A 25518-nucleotide genomic window follows, 5' to 3' on the forward strand; every position below is an offset into this window, starting at 1 on the left:
CAGAATAGGAGAGCTTTATACTTACCAATGGTTAAACAAGGTGGGACCTGTGCAATGTTAAAGGAGAATTGCTGTTTTTTTTGGTCAACCAATTGGGCAAAATTCAAACTAAACTTCGGAATATTATCGAAAGAGCTAAAGGATTTTATATGAAGGGAGCCTCAGAGGGATTCGACTGGTGGGATCTCAAGACTAATATCTGGTCCTGGTTCTCTTGGCTAACTCCTCTTCTAGGTCCTATAGCAGCCTTCCTACTTCTACTGATCTTCGGGCCATGCATTTTTAACTTCCTTGTTAAGTTTGTCTCTTCTAGAATACAACCAATGAACCTCCAGATGGTAAGGTGACAAGAATACCGGCCAGTCAACACCCAGACAACACTTGAACAAGCCTCCGTCACATCCCATGGAGCCCCCACCCCCTCTCTAGGAATACTCTGACAGAGAGCAGGCATCAGGAACCCAGGGCCCCTACGACGTCCCTGCCTCTTCTCCTAACAAAAAGCGTTCTGGAACGCCTGAGAAGGAGCTAGGCAGACAGGTAGACATGAGCAGGGTGTCCAACAGGGCCAAAGGATTGGCCCTATAAATAAAGAGAGGGGGAAATGTGGCGCTCCAAGGACAAAAAACAAGATAAACTCAAAGGGCCAGCATTGCCGGAACAAAGAGTTACAGGACTCCTATCGCTCTGTCACGTTGCGGCCACTGCAATGTCCCAGAGCCTCCCAAGCAGCATGCCCTGTCCCTTTCCCATCCACACCGCCTGCCTTGAACTCCTCTTGTGGCACATACAGGCACGCATAGACCTACGTGTAATAAAATTTTCTATTTCACGTTTCCTCGTGGTCTTTGTTGACAGTAGTTCAACAATATCGCGCACACAGGATATACATTTAAACTGTTAATTTAACAAAGTCACAACAGTTGCAATATTGGTTTACGTACTTTAATAAGGACAGACATTGTGATATTTCACGATTCATGCTGTAGTATGCAACTGTTAAAAAAAAAAAAAAGTACGTGGGATCCATAACCGCAATGCCATTATAGTTAACAAAAACATTAAAGCTAACTTATAGTATCATCGGATTCTCGGCCCCCATAAGAATTTACCCATTCGTCTCACAACATCTCTTTCAGTTTCTTAAACTAGGACTTAATAACAAACCAGAATTCCACGTGGTTGCACGTGGGTCGAGACACAGTCTCATCCATCACATCCGGGGCTCAGGGCAGCAAGACCCATTACCCCTCGATACACAAAACGTCCCCCGACGGCGCCGACGGACGGAGACGCGTGTGGGACACGCACTCTCCCCACGCAAGGACGCGTTCCCGCGGGAGCCTCTGGGATGGAGTCTTACGGGTTTCTCCTGCGCGTGTGCGGCCCCGCCCACCTCACCCTCTTCCGTCCGGAACGTCGGGGCCCCACCGCGCTACGGCAGCTGCGCCCGCGCGCTGGCTGTCCTTCTGGGACCCTGAAGGTGGGTGCAAGGGTGGAAGGCGGCCGCGGCGCGGGGACGCAGGGCGGGGTGGGGACGCTGCTCCACTCGGTGGGAGCGTAAAGGTCGGCGGGTGTGAGCGGCGCGGCCTGAGGCGCAGGCGCGAGCCGCAGCCTGGGCAGGGGCCGGGAGGCGATTGTGGCCTTAGGACCCGCTGGTCCAGGGCTGGAAAGGGCCGGCTCGGGCCGTGCTTCGAGTGTTGCTTGGTCAGAAGACGGTGCACTGCGGACAGCCGGGCGCCCGCCTCCGGAGGCTTCGCGACCTGGGGGTGGAGTCCAAGGTGACTGTGAGGCCGGGGCGGGTCTGCAGACCACGCGAGCGAGCGTGGGTGGGCTGCGGGCTGCGTGCACTGTCCGGCTGTGCCGCCGAAGCAAGCCTCCCGGGCGATGTCATTAACCTCTGTGACATTCGGTTTGCTCACCTGTGACGCGAGCGCCTTAAGGACTAGCGAGTTGCCCTCGATTCCCGGGGAAATCAGTGTGAAGTGCATGAGGAGTCTTACTGTGTGGTAGTTGTTACTGGGGTCTCTCGGAGTCTTTTCAGCAGGTGAGGTGTCAGGTCCCCTCCTGCGCTGTGTAGCCTGCTGAGCACCAGGTTTCGTTTACAGTTTTCACAAGACCTAGTTTCTAGGGACCGTGAGTGCCAGGGGGGATCGTTGGGCTCTGAATGACTGACCCCTTTTCTTTGGAACAAGGTAGTTATTATGAAGCATGAAGGGAGGCGCCCTGTGAACGAAAGACAACCCCTGAAACCTGAACCCGCTTATTAGCGCTTCAGAGCAGAGGCAGAAGAATCACAGAAAGGAGGAGATTCTAGCTTTGCATGGCCAAGCAATTATTGATGCTTCTGCGCAGAGTGAACGAGATATGGGTGACACTGCTTCCTCCCGAAGTTGTCAAAGACTGGGTGATAATGGAAGGTCCGAATGGACTTTCAGAAGGAGACCTGAGCTAGGCTGAGGCGGGTAGGCAGAGGCCAAAAGAAATGTTACTTATTGGAGAGGTCCCGAGGGTGTGGTCTGGGGTGGAGGGATAACCTGTCACAGCTGAGAGAATCTGTCTATGGTGCTCCCTAAATATTCCCATTCCTTCATTCTGCTCCCACTGTTTCTGTTATCTGAGCTCTCTCAAGGCTATTATACCGTCAAGTTTGGTATCTGGAGGTATGCTGGTGCTTGCTCTTCCCAGCAGTTCTTTCTGTTAGTTCAGGAAGGGTTTGTCAGGGTATGTCTGCCTTATGAGAAAGACTGGGGAGTGAGCGGGGTGTGGGTGGAGGAGAGGAAAAAGGATTTGAGGACATGAGTGATGTGCCAGGCTCACGTGATTTTTTGTATACATCAGGCATCTTGACTTTTGGATAATATTATCCACTCTGCCACCATTAAGTCAAACACGTTTACTTTTGACACCATTTTTGAGAAATGCAGTCAACTTAAGAACAAATAAGTTTTAGAAGACCTTGTCTTAAACATGCCTGTCTTATTTTCCCTAATTCTTTCTGTGGACTAAGTGAGCTCCAGGGACTCATAATACAAGTGTTTCCCACTTAACATCAGAAATCTGTGCTTGATAATCATAAATTCCACAGCACAATAACAGAAGCCTATTTTCCACTGTTTAAAATGGGAAAATTAGAGTGAATCACACTTCACTCTAATTGGCTCCAAACTGATTTTTTAAAAATGTAAATAAAACACAGCATATGCCCCCATAAAATTAACAGGCTCATGTTACGGTGTAAAAAAGTTAAAATATAGTTTTCTGGTCTGCACACAATTGCTTTTTAAAATTCACGTGGTCTCTTAGTGCAACAACCTTACTGAGGTCCATCCAGGTGACATTTGTTTTCCTTTCAGAAGTTCTGCATGTGTTGTGAAGTTCTATTGGTTGTTTTTCAGCATGTAATGTTAAGACTTTTTTCCCCACGTAATTTTGTTAAAAACATTGAGTTTGGGGACTTAGACATATCATTTAGCATTTGCTCAGTAATGAACCAACCCAAATTTACTGACTTAAAAAATAATAAAAAAACATTGGGGGCTTCCCTGGTGGCACAGTGGTTGAGAATCCGCCTAACAGTGCAGGCGACACAGATTTGAGCCCTGGTCTGGGAAGATCCCACATGCCATGGAGCAGCTAAGCCCGTGCGCCACAACTACTGAGCCTGCGCTCTAGAGCCTGTGAGCCACAACTACTGAGCCCACGTGTCACAACTACTGAAGCCCGTGCGCCTAGAGCCCGTGCCTCACAACAAAGAGAAGTCACCGCAATGAGAAGCCCGCGCACTGCAACGAAGCGTAGCCCCTGCTCACCGCAACTAGAGAAAGCCCGCGCGCAGCAACAAAGACCCAACGCGGCCCAAAATAAATAAATAAATAAGTATATTAAAAAAAATGTGCTCAAAGTTTAGCATTTTGGGTTTTTTAAAATTTTTGTTTTGTTTTTACTTTTTAAAATTTTATTGACGCATAGTTAATTTACAATGTTGTGTTAGTCTCTGTTGTACAGCAGAGTGCATCAGTTATACATATGTCCACTCTTTTTTAGATTCTATTCCCATATAGGTCATTACAGAGTATTGAGTAGAGTTCCCTGTGCTGTCAGTAGGTTCTTATTAGTTATCTCTTTTATATATAGTAGTATGTATATGTCAATCCCAATCTCCCAATTTATTCCTCCCCCTGTCCTTTTCCCCTCGGTAACCATAAGTTTGTTTTCTACATCTGGGACTCTATTTCTGTATTGTAAATAGGTTCATTTGTACCATTTTTTTTAGATTCCATATATAAGCAATATCATATGATGTTTGTCTTTGTCTGACTTACTTCACTCAGTGTGACAATCTCTAGGTCTGTGGTTCAGCATTTTGGGGCTAGGTTTAGTTGGTCAGTTCATATGTTCGTGTTGTCTGGTTCACAAATGAAGCTGTAGTCATCTGATGCCCTGACTGAGGCTGTTTGATTTAAGATGACTTCATTTACTTTTTTGGTGGTTTGTGCTGGCTGTTGGCTAAACCACATGTCCCTAACAGGCTAGCCCCAGAAGGCAAGCTGTAGTGGAAAAGTGCTTTTCATCTGCGTTTGCATCATATGTCCTTATTTTTTTTTAATATCTTTTTCGGAGTATAATTGCTTTACAGTGTTGTGTTAGTTTCTGCTGTATCCTATGCCCTTTTAACCAAAGCAAGTCAAATGGCAGAGCCCACATCAGTTGTAGGGAACTTCACAGGGAAATAAATGCGGAGAAGCAGCCATTGTTTAAATCGGAGAATCAACCATTGTTTAAATAAAGCAACAACCATTGTTTAAATAAGCATTTTTAAAAATTTAAATTGATGCCCCCCCATTCACCTTCTCTCGCAGCTCTATTTCCAGAGTCCTCTGTGTGTTTCTAAGAACAGCAGGAAATGAATACATCTCTGGTGAGTTGTTTTTTTTCCTCAGCTTGTTTTCTATTTTACTATATGAGCTTTATGAGGGTCCTTAAAGTAAAATGGAAAAGTAAAACTAAGTAAGATTCAGCTTCAGGGCAATACACATAAAAAAGATAAAGGTGGCATGTGGATATAGGCAGGTAATATGACCTTCGAGTGGTCCAAGGTGAGTGCAATGGCAAAAACACAGATACACCTGTTCTCTGATCAGAATGGACCCTTAGAAGAAAGCATGCTACATTCCCTTGAGACATGAGAACTTGCATGCACAGATGTCTGAACAGTGGCTTAATTGGTCACATAGATGATGGAGTGGACAGTGTTTCACTGCCAGTCTGGAAATAAACACTTCATGCATTCTGCAATGGTGACACTTACCTAGTGCTGAAGCAGAACTTGCTTAATAAGGTTTTTCTGGAGTTGCTAAAAGAGTGTGGTCCCAGACAGCTTTTGGAAGGCCCTACTTGATGCATAGATAAAACGTGGAATGTCTAGAGGACTGAATTGACTGCAGGTCCTTTAAGTAACTCATTTCTCTCCGCTAGTCAATGCATGCAGGTTGTATAGCAGACTGTTCAAGGCTATATTTTCTGGCAAATGTTTCCACTGCTCTTTTGCAGCTTAACCTACTCAACATGGTCTTAATTCATTTCTTCTCAAGCTCACCAGTAACCTAAATTATAGTTAGGTTCAATGAATATGTTGTAGTCTTTGCCTTACTTGAAACTTCTGCCATATTGAAGCTACTGTCCATGATCTCCTGGAAATTCTCGGCCATTAGCTTGTGTTGTGGCCTCTCTGATGGTTTATTCCCGAATTCTTCTGTCTTTTTCTTCTGCTCCTGAGCGTTGCTCATCCAGGTGTTCAAACCTGGGCCCCATTCTTCACACGCTGCAGTTCTCCTTGACCTGTTTGGCCCTCTGTGATTTGACAGTCCTGTTTCTCTCCAGCTTGGACGTCTTCCCTACCTTTAGACCATAGGTTCAGCTCCTTGTTGAATGCTTTCTTGTAGCTATCCAGAAGGTATCACAAGCTCAACAAATCCAAAATGAAAACCACATTCTTCTTTCTTCCTGTACATATGATGCTACTTTCATGGAGCCAGTGAGTCAAACCACCAAAATGGGATTTCTCCTGGACCCCTCCCTCTCTCTCAGCTTTAATCTCATCTAAGATAAAGTCCTGCTACTTCTGTTTGTGCCTTTAATTTCGTCTGATGTCTGCATTGTTGCTCACCAACAAACGCAGTAACTTTCTTTTTTACGTTGGAATTGTCATCCTTGGCAAAACCTGAAGGATGTGTTTGCTGTGATCTGGTTAGATTCCCCTCGAGCTGTGCTACTGGCCAGCATGTGTGGTGACAGCCTTAGGAGTCCAGTGGGAGAAAGAATTCAGGAGTTATTCAGAGTTATTTTGAACAAGGGTCAGGACAAAGTTACATAAAGTCTAAAAACAAGGGTTACAGATTTTTGTAATTTTTAACTTCCATTTATATAAATTTGTCAGTGATTCTGTCGCTTTTATTATGATATAATTGCGTATTGCTAGTTCAAAAATGACCTTTTTCCAAACCCTGTTAAAGACTATTTAATTCTTCTGCTATTTCAGTTAATCACTTAAAAATGAATAGGGAGAAGTGCATGTGTGCATTATTCATAACTATGACTATGGAGCAGAACTCTCCTAATTGTTGGTTAATTTTTTTTATTGTGATAAAATATACATAAGCTAATGTTGGCAATTTCACCATTTTTAAGAGTACAATTCAGTACTCGTAGTATATTTAGTTTATTCACACTGTTGTGTAATCATCACCACTAAGAATATCCAGATTCATCCTCCCCAGATAAAACTTTACTCGGGACTTCCCTGGTGGCGCAGTGGTTAAGAAACTGCCTGCCAATGCAGGGGACACAGGTTCAATCCCTTGTCCAGGAAGATCCCACATGCCACGGAGCAACTAAGCCCATGCGCTGTAACTACTGAAGCCCGCATGCTGCAACTACTGAGGCCTGAGCACCTTCTCCCGTGCTCTGCAACAAGAGAAGCCACTGCAGTGAGAAGCCCGTGCACCGCAGCAGAGAGTAGCTACCACTCACCGCAACTAGAGAAAGCCCGCACGCAGCACTGAAGACCCAACGCAGCCAAAAACAAACAAAAAAAACTTTACTCATTAAACCCTAACTCCCTATTCTCCCCTCCCCCAGCCGCTGGCAGCAACCACTCTAATCTCTGTGTCTATGAAGTTGATGACTCTGAGAACCTCATATAAGTGGAATCATGCAGTGCCTGTCCTTAAGTGACTGACGTATTTCACCTAGTGTAGTGTCTTCAAGGTTTATCCATATTGTAGCATGGTAAAATTCACTTCCTTATGAAGTCTCAATAATATTACCATTGTATGTATGCCCACGTTTTACTTATCCATTAATCCATCAATGGTTTTATGGGTTACTTCGACCTTCAGGCTATAAAGGATAATGCTGTTATGACCATGTGTGTAGACATATCTTTTCTAGTTCCCACTTTTACTTTGTTTCTTGTACACCCAGAAGTAAAGTTGTAGGATCGCGTTGTAATTCTGTATTTAATTTTTTCAGGAATCACCGTGTTGTCTTCCGTGGTGGCTGCACTATTTTACATTCCCACCAGCAGTGCACAAGGTTTCCAGTTTCTTCATATTCTTGCCAACGCTTGTTCTTTCCTGTTTTGTTTTGTTTTTTACATAGTAGCCATCCTATTGGGCATAAGATGGTGTCTCACGGTGTTTTTGATTTGCTTTTCTCTAATGACTAGCAATGTTGAGCATGTTTTTATGTGTGTATGGGCCATTTGTTTATCCTTTTTGCACATTTTTTAAATAGACTTTTATTTTTTTATAGCAGTTTTAGGTTCCCAGCAAAATTGAGCAGAAGATACAGTGATTTCCAGTGTACTCTCTGCCCCCAGGCGCTGCCTCCCCATTATCAGTATCAGGTATTCATTTGTTACAATTCATGAACCTACACAGACATATCATTATTACCCAAAGTCCTCGGTTTACATTATAATTCGCTCTTGGTACTGCACTTTTTATGGGTTTGGACAAATGTGTAATGATACGTATTCACCATTATAGTCATGCAGAGTGGTTTTATTGCCCTGAGAATCCTCTGCGCTCCTTCTGTTCATATCCTTCTGTAGTCCGTAGCCCTTGGCAACCACGGGTATTTTTACTGTCTGCATAGTTTTGCCTATTAGAGAATGTCATATAGTTAGAACCACGTTAGGTAGGATTTTTAGATTGGCTTCTTTCACTTGTTAACATGCTTTTAAGTTTCCTCTGTGTCTTTTCATGGCTTGATAGCTCATTTATTTTTAGCACTGAGTAATATTACATTTCCTGGTTGTACCACAGTTTATCCACTCATTTACGGAAGGACATTTTGGTTGCTTCCATGTTTGGCAGTTGATGAATGAAGCTATTGCAAACATCCGTGTACTGGTTTTATGTGGACATACGTTTTCAGTTCCTTTGGATAAATACCAGAAGCGCACTTGCTGGATCATGTGTTAAAAGTGTGTGTTTAATTTTGAAGACAGTACCAAACTGTCTTCTAGAGTGGCTCTACCATTTTGCTACTTTGTTATGGCAGCCCTGTCAAATTAATACACTGCACTTCATTCCACGGCTTTTTTATTGGTTACTGTAAGGCTTACGATATGAGTCCTTATCAGAATATACTAGAGGAGCAGTGCATTACTTCACATAAAATGTAGAGACCTTTGAGTAGTAGTATTCCATTTACAACCCCTATCATTTGTACTTTTGTTTTTATACATGTGTATTTACATATTGAGTCTACATACATTATGAGTCTCCTGTATGTTATTATAATTTTTCTTTAAACAATCATATCTATTTTAAAGGAATTAAGAGAAGAAATATATATATATATATATATATATATATAAAAAATCTTTTATATTTACCATTTCCAGTGATCCTGATTCTTTCCTGTGGATTCAGGTTAACATCTGGTATCTTTTTCTTTCCTCCTGGAGAATGTCCGTTATCATTTTTAGTGCTATCTTCTGATGATGAATTAGCTTAGTTTATCTTTATCTGAAAATGTCTTTATTTCATCTTTATTTTTAGCATAGTTTCACTGGGTAGAATTACAGCTTGAAGGATGTTTCCATTCAGGGTAATAAAGGCGTTCCCCACGGTTTCTGATAAGAAGTCATCTATCATTCATGTGCAGATGTACCTGAGTGGGATCTTTTCCTTTGGCTGCTTTCGAGATCTTCTCTTTACCTTTGGATACTGGCAGTGTGACTGGTGTGCCTAGAGTAGTTTTCTTTTCTTTTTTTATAAATTAATTAATTATTTTTGGCTGCGTTGGGTCTTCGTTGCTGCGCGTGGGCTTTCTCTAGTTGCGGCGAGTGGGGGCTGCTCTTCGTTGTGCGCGGGCTTCTCATTGCAGCAGCTTCTCTTGTTGTGGAGCACGGGCTCTAGGCGCGTAGACTTCAGTAGTTGTGGCACACGGACTCAGTAGTTGTGGCGCACGGGCTTAGTTGCTCTGCGGCATGTGGGATCTTCCTGGACCAGGGCTCAAACCCATGTACCCTGCGTTGGCAGGCGGATTCTTAACCACTGTGCCACCAGGGAAGTCCCTAGAGTAGTTTTCTTTGAATCTAAGCTGATCATGGGTCATTGAGCTGCTTCAATCTGTAAATTCGTGTCTTTCACAAAATTTGGGAAGGTTTTAGCCACTGTTTCTAAAAATACATATTATGTTCCATTCTTTCTCTCTCCTTTCTGGCTGGTGCTACAGTCACATATATGTTAGACTGTTTTCTAAATTGTTTCTTAGCCTCTTTTCATTTTTCTTCATTTTTTTCTCTCAAAAAGATAAGAAAATATCTACTGATCTATCTTTAAGTTCATTGGCGTTCTTTTGCTGTTTCCAATGCGATGTTCAGCTCATCAGAAAGTTTTTCATTTTTGTTACTGTAGTATGTAGCTCTGCAATTTCCATTTAATTGTTTTTCTAGTTTGTTTTTCTGTACTGATATTGCCCCTCCCCCCCGCCAATACATTATTTTTTATCTTCCTTTAAGTACTTGAATGTATTTATGGATGGGTTAACTATGTTTCTGCTACGTGCAGCATCCGGGATACCTTGGGATTAGTTTCTAGTGATTGTTTATGGTCGTTTTTTGTTTTTCTTCTTGAATATGAGTAACATTTTCCTCTTACTTTATATGTGTTGAGATTCTGAATTATGTACTAAACATTGTAAATCATATGTTGCAAGAGTTTTTGGATCCTGTTACATTTCTCTGAAGAGTGATTTTGTTCTACAAGGCAGTTAACTTAGCTGGATTCAAATTCTAAACTTCATTTCTTATAGTGACCAGCAGCTGACTCTTCATTCATTTCCTTCAGCTTTGAGAGGCTGCTTTCTTGTTGGGCCCTCTGAGGTCTTCCACATATGTGTAGTTTAACAGTCAGCCAACAACTGTGGTTGGTTTTGTGTGGAAATTTGGTACATTATGTTCTTTTGCTGCTTCTCTCCGAGGGCTACCCCCCAACCCCCACTGAGTTTTCCAGTTTTGTTGGCAGCCCTGAACTATGCCCTCTGACACCTAAGCCAGTAAAGCTTCAGCTTTCAGTTTCTTGATCTATTTGCAGATTGAAGATTGCCCTCTGGTAAAATGCCATAAACTTGCAAAGTAGTTTGTCCTTTAATGGATTACTCAAATCTAGTTTCTGCCTACTTTTAGTTGTTCTCCAGTGCCTTTAGGTGATTGTGTTATAAATTTTGTCCAGCTTTTATAATAGTTTCCTGCACATTGTTAGTCTGGTCAAGCTACTTTGCCATTAACATACAAGCCATGCTACATTTATGATGTTTATATTTTTAAATCTATCTTCACTAGTTTATCTGGCCTGTCTTTATCATAGGGTCATTTTCTCTCCACTGGACTATTGGTCAGCTCTCTTAAGTCTCCCAATCTTATTACTATCCCAGCTCAGTTCTTTCTTCCATGGGAATAATTCATCCAAGATAAGGGGCAGTAAATTACGGCATACAGGTCAGATGTGGCTACTACCTATTGTTGTGTGACCTGTGAGCTCGTTTGTTGGCTTATTACACCTTTTTTAAGCAGTTACTGTAAGGTTTGTGCTATTCATCTTTAATTTATCATAGTCTACTTTAAAATAAGATACCATTTATATAAGAACCTTAAAACAGTATACTTCAAAAGTTTTCTCCTCCCAGCTTCTGTGATATCGTTGGCATACCTTTTACTCCCACATGCATTCTTTTGTTTTGGCTGCGTTGGGTCTTCGTTGCTGCGCACCGGCTTTCTCTAGTTGCAGTGAGCGGGGTCTACCCTTCATTGTGGTGCACAGGCTTCTCAGTACAGTGGCTTCTCTTGTTACAGAGCCTGGGCTCTAGGTGCACGGGCTTCAGTAGTTGCAGCACATGGGCTCAGTAGTTGCAGCACACAGGCCCTAGGGCATGCAGGCTTCAGTAGTTGTGGTCTGTGAGCTCAGTAGTTGTGGCTTACGGGCTCTAGAGCACAGGCTCAGTAGTTGTGGTGCATGGGCTTAGTTGTTCCATGGCATGTGGGATCTTCCCGGACCAGGGATCGAACCTGTGTCCCCTGACTGGCAGGCAGATTTTTAAGTACTGCGCCACTAGGGAAGTCCCCCACATGCATTCTTATTTTGCTTCATATGGTCAATTACCTTTAAAGGAGTTTGAACATAAAAATAATATAATATTATATCATAATATATTATAAAACATATATTACATAATACAATATATATTATATATTTATTAATATATTTACCATTTCGAGTGCTCTTTATTCCTTTATATATACCCAGATTTCTATCTGATACATTTTTCTTCAGATTTTAGGCAATTTGATTATCGTGGTCCTTGTGCTAGTTAGTTACCTGATGTTTCTTGCTTGTACAAAGTCTGGTCCCCAGAGCGCCCTCATGCCCTTTACCATCCCCATGATCACCCTCAGGTTCAGTAATTCACTAGCAGGACTCAACAGAACTCAGAAAAGCTGTTGTGGGCTTCCCTGGTGGCGCAGTGGTTAAGAGTCCACCTGCCGATGCGGGGGACATGGGTTCGAGCCCTGGCCCGGGAAGATCCCACATGCCGCCGAGCAACTAAGCCCATGCGCCACAACTACTGAGCCTGTGCTCTAGAGCCCACGAGCCACAACTACTGAAGCCTGTGCTCCGCAACAAGAGAAGCCACTGCAATGAGAAGCCCGTGCACCGCAACAAAGAGTAGCCCCCGCTCTCAGCAACTAGAGAAAACCCCCGTGCAGCAGCGAAGACCCAGTGCAGCCAAAAGTTAAATAAATGAGTAAATAAATTTAAAAAAAGAGCTGTTGTACGCATGTTTATGGTTTTGTACAGTGAAAGGATGCAGATTAAAATCAGTTAAGGGATCAGGCACATAAAGCAGGTCCACGAGTCTTCATGTGCAGGGTTCCAAAAACCTGCCAGTGGAGCCACGTGGACGGTGCCTTTTTCTCGCAGCAACAGGGTTTGACAGTGTGCGTGGAATGTGGAGAAATAGGGAAGCTTACTTGAGCCTTGATATCCAGCTTGCACTGGGGCTCTGTCATGTAGACCTGGTTGACCATCTGTGTGGCTGACCTTAATCTCTAGTCCCTCCATAGACTGAGCTCATAAAATGTGCTGATAACAAGACCTCCCACTATTAATCACATTTTTAGCATAGGATATCTGTGTGACCCAAAGCTATCAGGTTAAACAAAGATATTTGTATCAGTCAAGACACTTCAGGGCTTATATGTAAAGCCTGAAACCGTAAAACTCCTAACAGAAAAAGCTTCTACATGAGACTTGGCAATGTATGGCACCAGATGCACAAGAAACAAAAGCAAAAATAAACAAGTAGGACTACATCACACTAAAAAGCTTTTGTACCGCAAAGAAAGCACTCAACCAAATGAGAAGGGAACCCATGAGATGAGACAAATTTGCAAGTCATATATGATAAGAGGTTAATATCCAAAATATAAGGAATTTATTACAACTCATAGGAAAAAATAACCAAGTCAAGAATGGGCAAAGGACCTGAATAAACATTTTTCCAAAGAAAACATACAGATGGCCAACATGTACATGAAAAGGTGCTCAATGTCAGTAATCATTGGGAAAATGCAAATCAAAACCACAATGAGATATCACCTCACCCCTGTTTAATGCTAGTATCCAAAAGACAAGAGATCACAAGTGTTGGTGAGGATGTAGTTAAAAGGAAACCTTTTACGCTAGGGTGGGAATTTATACAGCCATTTTAGAAGACAATATGAGGTTTTCTCAAAACTTAAAAATAGGGACTTCCTTAGTGGCCCAGTGGCTCATACTCCGTGCTCTCAATGCAGGGGGCCCAGGTTCAATCCCTGGTCAGGGAACTAGATCCCACATGCCACAACTAAAGATCCCGCATGCCACAGTGAAGATCCCGCACACGGCAACAAAGATCCCGCGTGCTGCAACTAAGACCCAGCACAGCCAAATAGATGATAGATAGATAGATAGGAAGGAAGAAACAATAAGAAACCTTAAAAATAGAACTACTGTGTGATCCAGGAAATCTGCTTCTGGGAATATTTCTGATGGAAAAGAAATCAGTATCTCAAAGAAGTATCTTAACACCCGTGTTCCTTGCAGTGTTACAACAGCCAAGATACAGAAATAACCTAAGTGTCAGTCATCAGATGAATGGATAAAGCAAATGTGGTATGTATATCTATGGGAATGTTATTTATCCATTAAAAAGAAAGATTCTGCCATTTGCAGCAACATAGATGAACCTGAGGGCATTATGCTAAGTGAAATAAGCCAAACAGTGAAAGGCTACTTTATGCTATCACTTAACTGTGGAAGGGAAAATTTAAAAAGTTGAGTTCATGAAAACATTAGAATGGTGGTTGTCGGGATGGGGGAAATGGTAAAGGTTGGTGAAAGGGTACAAACTTCTAATTATAAGATGAATAAATTATGAGGAACTAATGTACAATATGGTGACTATAAGACCATAGTTTATAATTTATTGTTTAGTTGCAATTTGCCATGAGAATTGATCTTAAGTGTTCTCACACATACACACAAAGAGGGTAACGGTGAGGTGATGGGTGTGTTAAGTAACTTGATTGTAGTAATCAGGTCATAATGCATACATTTATCAAATCAGCAGGTTATACACTTTAAATATATATAATTTTAATTGTCAATTATACTTCAATAAAAGTGGAATAATGTAAAATTAGGTATAAAATTAAAAACTAATAAAAAATAAATATGCCTTCCTCAGTGGCTGGGCTGCTTTTTTTGATATGCCTCTTGTCGATAGTCTCAAGCAGCCTCTTTAAATCTTAAACTGTCAGTACTTTTTAGTTCAGTTTGGTTGGTTTTTGACAGTACAACCCTAAAAAACATAGTTGGGTTTATATATCTTTGATTTCAGCCAGTTTGAGCTTTTTGAGACATACCTTTCTTTTTTTTTGGTATTCATGTATCTATATATTTTTTAGACTGTAAGTTTTTGTTTTTTTCTTAAGTATTTCATCCTTAGTCTTTGCCATTTTGTGCAGCAGAAGGGATTTATTGTGGGCCAGCTCAAGCCATTCTTAAGTTTTAACAGTGACTCTCATAGTTATATTCTTCATTTGTTACTTGCCATACAGTTCAGTATAATTACTTTTGATTCCTAAAGTATTTCTCATTGTATTTTTTTCTGTAAGAACTGAAAGAGGCAACTTTTTCTGCCTTGACACAGTAAAAGCTAAAGAAATGTTTTGAGAGTTTTCCTACTCTACAAGACCCCAAATTTCTAGCTTCTGCTTATTTTCTTTCATCCCTCCTTGCAATCCGTTTTTTTTTTCCTCCCCTTAGCTCATCATTTTCCTATATTGCTTTATCAGAAGCGGTGACTAGTAGTTGAGATTTACTACTCACATTTTGATTTCCTGCCTCTTTTTCTAAGATTTTAAGTCCATGAGGTAAACATTATTTGATTTAAGAAGTATGACTCATGTGGCTTAAGTAACAGTAAGTATATAACTACCAGTTATCTTAAGTAACACCATGGTCCATTATAACACCATCGTCACAGTTTCTTTGCACTACTTGTGGCCATTGTTGGTGTTTGTTTCTGTTTGGTTTGGTGCCAGTTCAGTTACCAGTTCGGTCAGGAAGAAAGGTTTCTTTCTCAGTGCTATTACCTGTCCTTCATGGGTCAGCTTTAGTTTTGTTCCTTTCAGCATCATGCAGCATCCCAGACAGAGGAGTATTTCTTCTGTCATATTGCTGAGGATGAACATGGGAAAGGGGAAATACGGTGATCATTGTGTGACTCTTAAATAGGTTCTGTTTAGGAGTAATGCTTCCATTCACATGTCATTGGTCAAAGCAAGACAGGTGGGGAATTACAAATCTGTTTATATGTGAGTTCCAGCGCAAGGCGATATATACATCCTTTTACAGAGAAAGGCACTGCAAGGAGTGCTATGAACTGAATTATATTCCCCCCAAATATATATGCTGTAGCCTTAACTCCCAATGCATTTAATCAAGTTTAAATGAGGTCGTAGGGTGGGGCCATTACTCCAATAGAATTAGTGGCCCTATAAGAAAAGGAAGAGAGAGATCTTTTCCTTCCTTCTCCCTCCCTCCCTGCCATATATGGACTCAGCAGAAACACAGCCATCTGCAAGCTAGGAATGGAGCTCTTACCAGGAAATGAATTGGCTGGCACCTTGATCTTAGACTTCCCTGCCTCTAGAATTGTAAGAAAAGAGTTTTCTGTTGTTTAAGCCACCCAGTCTATGGCACTGAATTTAGCTGGACAGAAATATAACCTACCACATGTTTATTCTTAATTTTCCACATGAACTTTTAAATCAGCTTGCCATGATGTGTACTACTCATTCACATCCGTGAACATGGTGTGTCTTTTCATTTGTTTAGTTCCTTTTTGTATCCTTCAGGGTTTTTTCCCCGCCTCATAAATTTTGTACATTATTTTGTTAAATGTATTGCTAGGTGTTTTGTCTTCTTGTTATTGTGGTTGTGTGAGTATCATGTATATGAAGGTTTATATAAAAGCCTTATATTAGTCATATAAGCTACTAACTTATTAAGTCTTCCTATGTGGAGTACTTGGATGTACTTGGATGTCATGTGATTCTCTTCAGCTTCCCAAGTATGAATTATATGGAAACCATCATCACTTTTAGTGCTGTTTTTCTCTCTTTAATTGTGTTGACTGACACTACTAGTACAGTGTTAGTAACTATGGTGATGAAGCATCCTTGCTCTGCATGTTTCCCCATAAGTGTGATGCTGGCTTTCACTTGTGGCTAAGACATACATGTTTATCATGTTAAGGAAAAATCCCGTGAATCCTCTTTTAAGTTTTTTTATTACAAACGAGAGGGTATTTTTATAGATGTCTACTTATTAGCATCTAGAATTTTCTCCACTGAACTACAAATATGATGAATTGTATTAATAGATTTCTTAATATTGAGGCTTTCTCTATTCCTAGAATAATTAAAAATTTCTTCTCCATTGTCATGGTCTGTTTTTCTTTCTCTGTCAGTAAATATCAGTGTTTCCTAAAACACCATACCTGTTCATTTTCTCCTTTCAATCTCTTAGGTTCTCTTTGAGCAATTTTATTCACTCTGATGGCTTCAGCTACCACTAAAATATTGCTGTTTCCTAAATCCTTTTCTTCATCTTGTATCTCTCTCCTGAGCTCAAGAGCATATATCCATTTGCCAGTTGCACATCTTCACATATTTGACCACAGAAATTTCAAACTTCAAACATGCTGTGTCCAAGATCTGTGTCTGTTCTGCAAATCCTATTCTTTGTCCTTATCCCAATATCAGTTTATAGCGCTAGTATCTACCAGCTTGTTGTGCAGACAGCCTGGTAGTAAAGCTTTCCCTTCACCTTCTCAGAGCAAATGAGTACCAAATTCTTTTTCTTTTTTTCTGTTTTGGAATTAGTCCCCTGTTCCGTATTCATCTTCCTCTGTTACCTCTGTTACCTAGTATAGTTGGTCATTTCTCCCTCTGGTTTTTTCTCCTCTGATTCTCCCTTAAGCCCTTCTCCATTCTCCTGCTGGATGATGACTGTTAAAGGGCACATCTGGTTATGTAGCTTACCTCTCGTTAGCAGCCCCTCATTATTCACTCCCTGTTGTTTAGGAAGTGGGTCATGTTCACTCTTGGGTAGACATAAGCAATTCCTTAGGTAATAAGAAAATTCTAGGATGCATGTGTACATACTTTTTTAAAAAAATGGTGAGCACGTAAGGTTTTTTATTGATGGAGTTAGGTCATATATTTAAATGCAGGGTAACTTTATAATCAGTTCCTTGAATACCTTTACTGTCTTTATCTCTTATCTGAGCCCAGGAGCACCCACCTGGATGTGGTGCTGCTTGTACTTCTATTAAAGTGGCATCTGTTCTTTATGCCTCTCAGCTTGACTTCTGCTCTTGCCTCATATTCATGAGAACATGTGGTTCACACTGAACAGCTGACATGTTTAGCTCTTCAGTGAAGTGCAACCTGACAGTACAAAGTACAACTATTCTTTTTCTCCCTTGATACCCCAGGCTACCTTAAATATGTGTGTAACCTGGTTCATCTAACACATTATTCCAGGTAAGTGTTTGTACTTATGTCTCCATACCAGCTCATATGTTCCTTGTATCTTTGGCAATGAGGACCATTCCAGATTTATAAGGGAAACTATGATGGTACTTTGAAGAACTACTAAATTAACACAGACGTAGGGTATTTCTATGATGATTTCTCCTTATCCCACAATATAGAGTACAAAGCATGGTATGGTATATCCTGTGTAAGATAAAACACACACATAAGAATGAATTCCTAGACTTCCTGTTCTTTTGACCCAGGCTGATGCCTTGAATTGAGGAAAAATGTACCATTACAGGGGTTGGTGTCACTTGAGGATGTGGCTGTGAACTTCACCTGGGAGGAGTGGCAGGACCTGGATGATGCTCAGAGGACCCTATACAGGGATGTCATGCTGGAGAACTACAGTAGCCTGGTGTCACTGGGTGAGCAAAACTCCCCTAGTAACTGCCAAGTGCAAGCACGTTTTTCTTCATTGGTAAATGTACAGTTGTTTGTGAAATGAAATGCTACTTAGGTTTAAGATTCCGGGCCAGGAAGAACGTGTGTTCACCCCTCCAGTCAGAGGTTCAGATTGGCCCTTCATTGCACTACTCTTGAGGCTGTGCTGTTGGCATTTTTCAAGAGCCCATGAAACATAAACAGTTTGGCAAAAGTCCTACAGTATTTCTCATCAACAGGGCATTGCATTACCAGGCCTGAGGTGATCATCAAGTTGGAGCAAGGAGCAGCACCATGGACTGTAAAAGAAAAACCCCAGACCAGGGTTTCCCGGTGTCAGTGCACACTGTCACTGTGCACACTGAGCAGGGAGTCAGTGCACACTGAGCAGGGAGGCTGCGAAGACAAGTGCACAGCAGATGTTGGCCGTGCTGAGCTCTTTTTCACCAGTTGTTTTCTCCAAGTTCATACCTTGGGACAGACTTCAGTCTGCATGTATCAGACTCATGCATTATTCAGTCTCCAGATACGGCTCTCACATGTAAACCTCCCCCTTTTTGTTAATTGCTGAATGTTTTCTTAGACTTACCAAAAACCGGTGCCCACCTGCCTCCTCTTGGAATTTTTTCTTGGTTAGTCACTGTCCCTAGATTCTCAGTAGGCCGCCTTTTTTGGTTTTTTAAAAATATTTATTTATTTTTTGGCTGCGTCGCATCTTAGTTGCAGCACGTGGGATCTTCGGTTTGTTGTGGTGCACGGGCTTCTCTCTAGGTGAGGCGCACAGGCTTAGTTGCCCCACAGCATGTGGGATCTTAGTTCCCCGACCAGGAATTGAACTGGCGTCCCCTGCATTGCAAGAAGGATTCTTAACCACTGGACCACCAGGGAAGTCCCAATAGGCCTCCTTTTTGTTCATTCTCAGAGACTGTTTTCTTTGGGGCATTTAGTCGTACATTCATTTATTCTTTTAACATGTTAATTGGGAAGTTTTACACACTGGTAAATTTTGTAAATGTGTGGATAACAGCAGTAATCAAAGAAATGTCCTTTTTAAAATTAATTTATTTTTATTTCTGGCTGCATTGGGTCTTTGTTGCTGCACATGGGCTTTCTCTAGTTGTGGTGAGCGGGGGCTACTTTTCGTTGCGGTGCACAGGCTTCTCATTGCTATGGCTTCTCTTGTTGCAGAGCACAGACTCTAGGTGCACAGGCTTCAGTAGTTGTGGCTCACGGGCTCTAGAGTGCAGGCTCAGTAGCTGTGGCACATGGGCTTACTTGCTCTGCGGCATGTGGGATCTCCCTGGACCAGGGATCGAACCCGTGTCTGTTGCATTGGCAGGTGGATTCTTAACCACTGTGCCACCAGGGAAGTCCCGAAATGTCCTTTTTATATAGAACTTATATTTTGTTGAAAGAGAAAAATGAAACAAATGTACATGTTTAGTAGTGAAATCAGAGCCACAAAAGTGTTAAACAAGGATGAGAGAGAGGATAATAAGAGTATAGTGTTTCCAGAAGGGTGTTAAGAAGGCACATTTAGGGGAGATTAAGTGTTTATGTTGGTAGAGCTTACGTTTGAGATGACTGTATTCCATTTTGACATGGAACATATGCATGCATGTAAAATCTGGAGTAGAAGATGGACATCACTGCTGGAGATGCAAATTAGCAAATCATTAACTGAAGACTGGTAGGAGTAGAGGAGGTGGCCTACGGACCTATTAAGACCATGAGAGAAGTGGTCCAGGTACAGGTCTCATGAATCACTACATCAGAAACCATGAGGCTGAGAAGGACCCAGAAAACTGTTCACCGTGGAAAGCGGTGGCCTGTGACACGGGAGGATAAACTAGAGACTATGGGTCCAAGGCCAGTGAAACCAAGAATTTCATACTTTGGGAGTGGAGTTTGAAATTAAATTTTTTTTTACTTTCTCTTGTGAAGATCATTGTTTTTTTTTTTTTTTAAAAAAAGAATGAGAAGTATACATGGGACTCCAATTTCAATACAACTAAGGGACAGCTGAAACTGTAAAGTACAGTAAAGTTAATATCTTCAGAAGCAGTGAATTATCAAGTAGAGTCACTCGCACCATGAAGTGAGGTGAAAATGCCTTGGCTGTTGGTCTCAGAAGCACCCAGAGAAAGCTTTTCGAAGATGGTGGGCACATGCTGGGTTGCAGAACCTAAATCCTTCAGGCCAGCAGGGAGGAGTTTCACAAAGTGATGAATTAGAGTTTCATGAACTTGTTAGGGTTCTGAGAAGCCAAGGGTATAGTGTTAAGTTAAGAATTTGCAGAAAGCTCCCTTGTCTAGCATGGAAAAAAAGATTAAGCCTTTGAAAAACCCACAGGTGCCTATAGGTGTTCCCCAGGGAGAAGTAAAAACTAAACAAACATAGGTGTAAAGTTCTTCTCTCTAAGCAGTATTCTTGTTTAGGTGACAGACAAGTGGCCCTCTCCCATATCCTGTAAGTAACTTATCCAGGAAAATCATGCCATCTTCAAAGCTGAGCTATTAGAAAAGGGCTAGCACAAGTTACCCACAATTATAAGAAGAAAGGTAGAGATAATGAATGGAAAACCAATGGTAGATGAAAAGCTGTCAGCTGAAATCTACATTTAGACAGTAAGTAAATATTTTGATCTAATACTTCCTCATTGAAAAGAATTTAAAAGAAAAGAAAAAAACTTAAGCAAAACCAAACAAAAACAAAAAACCCAATGATTTGACATTAGAAAACCTATCAATGAAGGTTCTTACATTAATTCATTAGGGAGAAAAATCACATAAAATCAGTACCCATTATTGATTTTTTAAAATATTTATTTATTTATCTTTGGCTGCGTTGGGTCTTTGTTGCTGAGCGCCGGCTTTCTCTAGTTGTGGCGAGCGGGGGCTACTCTTCGTTGTGGTGCGTGGGCTTCTCACTGTGGTGGCTTCTCTTTGTTGTAGAGCACGGGCTCTAGGCATGTGAGCTTCGTAGCTGTGGCACGCAGGCTCTAGAACACAGGCTCAGTAGTTGGGGTGCACAGCATGTAGGATCTTAGTTGCTCTGCGGCATGTGGGATCTTCCAGGACCAGGCCTTGAACCTGTATCCCCTGCATCGGCAGGCTGATTCTTAACCATTGTGCCACCAGAGAAGTCCCCCGTTACTGATTTTTTAAAGAATCATATCCTGCTAGGATGAAAAGAAACTTCTTTACCTTTACAAACCATTCAATAGGAAATACTTATATGTGATTCAAAGGTATGACCTGTAATTATGTTTATCTCCTTTTAGATGTCCAGATTGTGGATGACATGATTGAGACCAGCCAGGAAAATCACGGTAGACGTTTGTGGCAAGTTGTAATCACCAGCAATGAAACGTCAACTAAGGGGACAGCTGACTTAGGAAAAACATTTAATTTGAGCCCAATTCATATTTCAAAACTGATGATAAATGATGGTAACTATTCAGAAATGAAGCCAGAAATGTTGAATATGTGTAAGAACACGTTTCTCCCTAGTGAGCCTGATGAGATGCATGCTGGAGAGAAACCGGAGGATAGTAATAGAACTGGGAAATCCCTCAGATATGCTGAGTACCCTAGGCATCAGAAGAAGAATCAAACTCTGCAGCAACCTTTTGAATGTAACAGACAAGGGAGAGACTTCATCAAGGAAGCAATATTCTTTATACATAGGATGGTTCATATGGGTGAGATGGCTTACAAATATAAGAAATATTGGAAGGCCTGTGGTAAGTCAGCTCTCATTGCCCAAGAGAGAACTCACGTAAGGGAGAATCACTATAGATGTAACAAATGGGGGAATACCTTTTGTAAGAAACCAACACAGAAACCAACACAGAGCTGATCTCCAGGAGCAACAGCATAAATGTAATCAAAGTGGGAATAATTTCTGCCAGAAATTACATCCCACTCAGCTTCAGAGAATTCAGTTAGAGAAAATGTTTGAATGTGATGTATGCGGTAAAACGTTCTATAAAAAGTCTAATCTCACTAAACATCAGAAAGTACACACTGGAGAGAAACCCTATGCACGTGATGAACGTGAGAAATCCTTCTGCCATAAATCAGGCCATACTATTCATCAGAGAATCCACACTGGGGGAAAGCCCTATGAATGTAATGAATTTGGGAAATCATTCTGCCAGAATTCAGCCCTCACTGTTCATCAAAGGATTCACAATAGGGAGAGACCTCATGAATGCAATGATTGTGATAAAACCTTCCATAAGAAGTCAGTACTCACTGCACATCAGAGAACTCACACAGGAGAGAGACCTTATGCATGTAAAGAATGTGGGAAATCCTTTGGACACCGGCCAGCCCTCACTGTACATCAGAGAACTCACACAAGAGATAAACCTTATAAATGTAATGAATGTGGGAAATCCTTCTGTGTGAAGCCAAAACTCACTGTACATCTGAGACTTCACACAGGTGAGAAACCCTATGAATGTAAAGAATGTGGTAAAACTTTCTACCAGAAGTCAAAACTCACTGTACACCAGAGAACTCACACAGGTGAGAAACCTTATAAATGTGACGAATGTCAGAAAACCTTTTGTGAAAAGTCAACCCTCAATAGACATCAGAGAACACACACAGGAGAGAAGCCCTATGGATGTAAAGAATGTAGGAAAACTTTCTTCCAGAAGTCAGCCCTCACTGTACATCAAAGAACTCACACAGGAGAGAAGCCCTATGGATGTAATGAATGTGGAAAAACCTTTTGCCAGAAATCACACCTCAGCAAACATCAGAGGACTCACACAGAGGAGAAATCATGTATGGCAGAGACTGGCTGTCTGTACACCCAAACTCACTTTCTTTTTCTTTGGGGCACACAGTTAGCCTGCATTTCTCAACCTTCCTTTACTGTGGGTGGGACCATATAACTGAGCTGTGGCCAGGAGAATTTGAACACAAGCAATAAACATTAATTCCAGGCCAGGCCAGAAGAAAAAAAACAAAAACCTTCCATGCATTCCTGCTGACTTTTTATGCCCTGTGATTCTGAAGCGCAAATCTGCTCCCCACACCCCCACCCCAGTTTGCCTTGGGAGCCACTGGGTGGAGATGGCAACCATGACTTAAGACAGAAAAAATTGATTATGATTATGGAGAGCAGAAATTTTCCCAACTCTACCAAAAAAAATGTTCAGTTGTGCTTTACCTGAGTGAGAAATAAATATTCACTGTTGGGCCCTCCCATGTGTAATCTATTTACAACGCTACCAGTCCACTGTGGCCAGTTCATTTTATGAATTTGAGACAGACTTCTGTGAGAAGTTACCAGTCCTTGTGTAGAAAATTCACACAAATTGTGTAGAAGATCCAACACAATTCCTTGTGGTGTCATCTTCCGTCCCCAGTCAGTTGATGGAAAAATCAAGTCATATGAAGAGACAAAGAATGCAAGAAATGCAGGAATGCCTTTGTCAGGCAGAGACAGCTCATTGAACACTGAGAATAAAGTAAAGCCTTATAAATATCTTCAATGTGTCAGAGTTTTCAATAAAACAACTTTATGTGCATCAGAGAACTTCTAATGAAAACTATCAGCTTAGGTAACATGAATGCAATTTTTCAGATAGAAATATTAATGTATTGAAAAATTTAAGACTGTAGACCAGTTGTTCTCTAATGGGAATGATTTTGCCTCCAAAGGAACATTTGGCAGAGCTACTCCTGGTACCAGCGCAGTGCCACTTCTGCCTTTTCATATTCAGAGAAGTTGCAAGGCCCATGAAAGTTCTGAGGAGTGGAGAAATAGACTCTCCGTCTTTGATGGAAATGTTGCAAGAGCACATTGCAGAAGAGTGTGCAGGGTGGGACATGTTAATGCAACCATCTTTGGAAAATATAGTATGATACTGTCCACTGTATGGCCACAGAGTTCACATAGCTTCCACATACAAAAAATACTCATACTCTACTAAGTCCCCCCCAAATCTCATTTTATAAAGCTGTTGGCGCAGAAATCTAGGAGCTTGTCATCTGTATCAGGTCTAGGTACACATAGGCTCTTTGGGCACGGTTCCATGTTCGTGGTTGCTCTGAATCTGAAGATGTGTGACCTGAAGTGACCAGTCACCTGCCCTGCAAACGCTCAACAGGCAATGGTAACACAGAGATGGGATACCAAGAGCACGTCCATTCACGGGGCAGTGGGGAGGCACTGAGGCATCACTGGCTGAGTCTAGCAGGACACACCATCAGTTCCTTGATTAGGCTACAGTGTTTCAGGGGATGATTTCCAAGGCTCTGTGCTGAGTGAAGTCGTCTTCCCTTTTCCAAGAGACAAAGCCTGATTTTATAACTAACTAGTTGCTTCAGTCCTACTTCCTGCCCTGAGCGCTCTTTTTCTTCTCTTTATTCTTTTCCTCTTTAAAAAAAATTTTTTTTTAAATTAAAAAAAATTTTTTTTCCTTCTTTTTTTTTGGCCATGCTACACAGCTTGTGGGATCTTAGTTCCCCAACCAGGGATCGAATCCCGGCCCCTGGCAGTTACAGTGCCAAGTCCTAACCACTGGACCACCAAGGAATTCCCAGAGGGCTCTTTTCATTTGAACTGTTTTTAAACCTTTTATTTCAAATTGATTGAAATCCTTAAAAAAAAGTTTTGGGATTCACGATATGTCAAATTGTGATCCATTCCGTTAGATGGAAGCCACACGCACATTTCCTCTGGAACACATTCCCTTCCTCCACCTTGAACTGAAGCAGATGCTCACGTCTTACTGGTAGCATCTCTTCTCCCAGGCCTGATCCCTTGCCTCCACCTCAACCACTTCCCCCCAGCACTCGGCCCTTGGTTTCCCAGGAGCTCTTGTCACGTTGGAAAACTTTGGAGTCTTCTTCCTCTTATTTTCCTTCTTTTATTGCTCTGATACCTTCTCCCCCCACCACCTTCCACCTCCTGTCCCTCAGTTTCAGCCTCCTTCTCAGCTTACCCTGTGTTTGTCCCAAGAGTTGCTAAACTTCTTGTTTCTTCCAAGTCAGGGCTGAGCCCCTTCCTGGCTTGCCGTACCTTTCTTTGTCTTCTGGGTCTGTGGGTGAGAGTTTATCAGATGACTAATTTTGCTGTTGGGGGAGTATAGTAGATAATGTATAATGGCTCACTTAACGTGCAACCAGTCCAACACTGTGGCAGCAGGCCTTTGCTCATTAAATAAGCTTGAAAGGTAAAAGCTCTTTCCCAGGTATGGAAGACTGCATAATGGCCCCCAGAGATATCAGATCTCAATCTCTGGTATCTGTGTATGTTACCTTATATGGAAAGAGTTGTACAGATTAAATCAAGGATTTTTTGATGAGATCATCTTGGGTTGTCCAGGTACACTCTAAATGCAATCACAAGTGTTCTTATAAATGAGAGAAGATTTGACACTTAAGAAA

General features: G+C 41.6%; 1 protein-coding gene across 5 annotated transcripts; it reads left to right on the plus strand.

Moving 5' to 3' along the window:
* The first annotated feature begins 1413 nt into the window (after window positions 1–1413).
* On the plus strand, window positions 1414–23611 carry LOC117199880 (zinc finger protein 33B-like). 5 transcript variants are annotated; one of them, XM_049697094.1, is made up of 6 exons: window positions 1423–1483; window positions 4863–4921; window positions 6039–7596; window positions 7816–7909; window positions 17964–18090; window positions 21390–23611. In XM_049697094.1, the coding sequence occupies exon 6, from the start codon at window positions 22062–22064 to the stop codon at window positions 23013–23015; it is 954 nt and encodes a 317-aa protein (XP_049553051.1). In that variant the 5' UTR covers window positions 1423–1483; window positions 4863–4921; window positions 6039–7596; window positions 7816–7909; window positions 17964–18090; window positions 21390–22061; the 3' UTR covers window positions 23016–23611. The 5 variants fall into 5 exon arrangements, with proteins under 5 accessions (XP_049553049.1, XP_049553051.1, XP_049553048.1 ...); XM_049697093.1 differs by having other exon boundaries at window positions 1435–1483; window positions 5946–7596; XM_049697091.1 differs by lacking the exons at window positions 6039–7596; window positions 7816–7909 and adding an exon at window positions 13659–13727.
* The last annotated feature ends 1907 nt before the right edge of the window (window positions 23612–25518 follow it).

This window comes from Orcinus orca, chromosome 14 (assembly GCF_937001465.1).
Source record: "Orcinus orca chromosome 14, mOrcOrc1.1, whole genome shotgun sequence".
In the NCBI taxonomy this organism is placed as follows: Eukaryota; Metazoa; Chordata; class Mammalia; order Artiodactyla; family Delphinidae; genus Orcinus; species Orcinus orca.

Excerpts from the sequence above, each read along its gene's own strand:
- LOC117199880 (XM_049697092.1), top strand. The coding sequence starts at position 22,062 with ATGTTTGAATGTGATGTATGCGGTAAAACGTTCTATAAAAAGTCTAAT.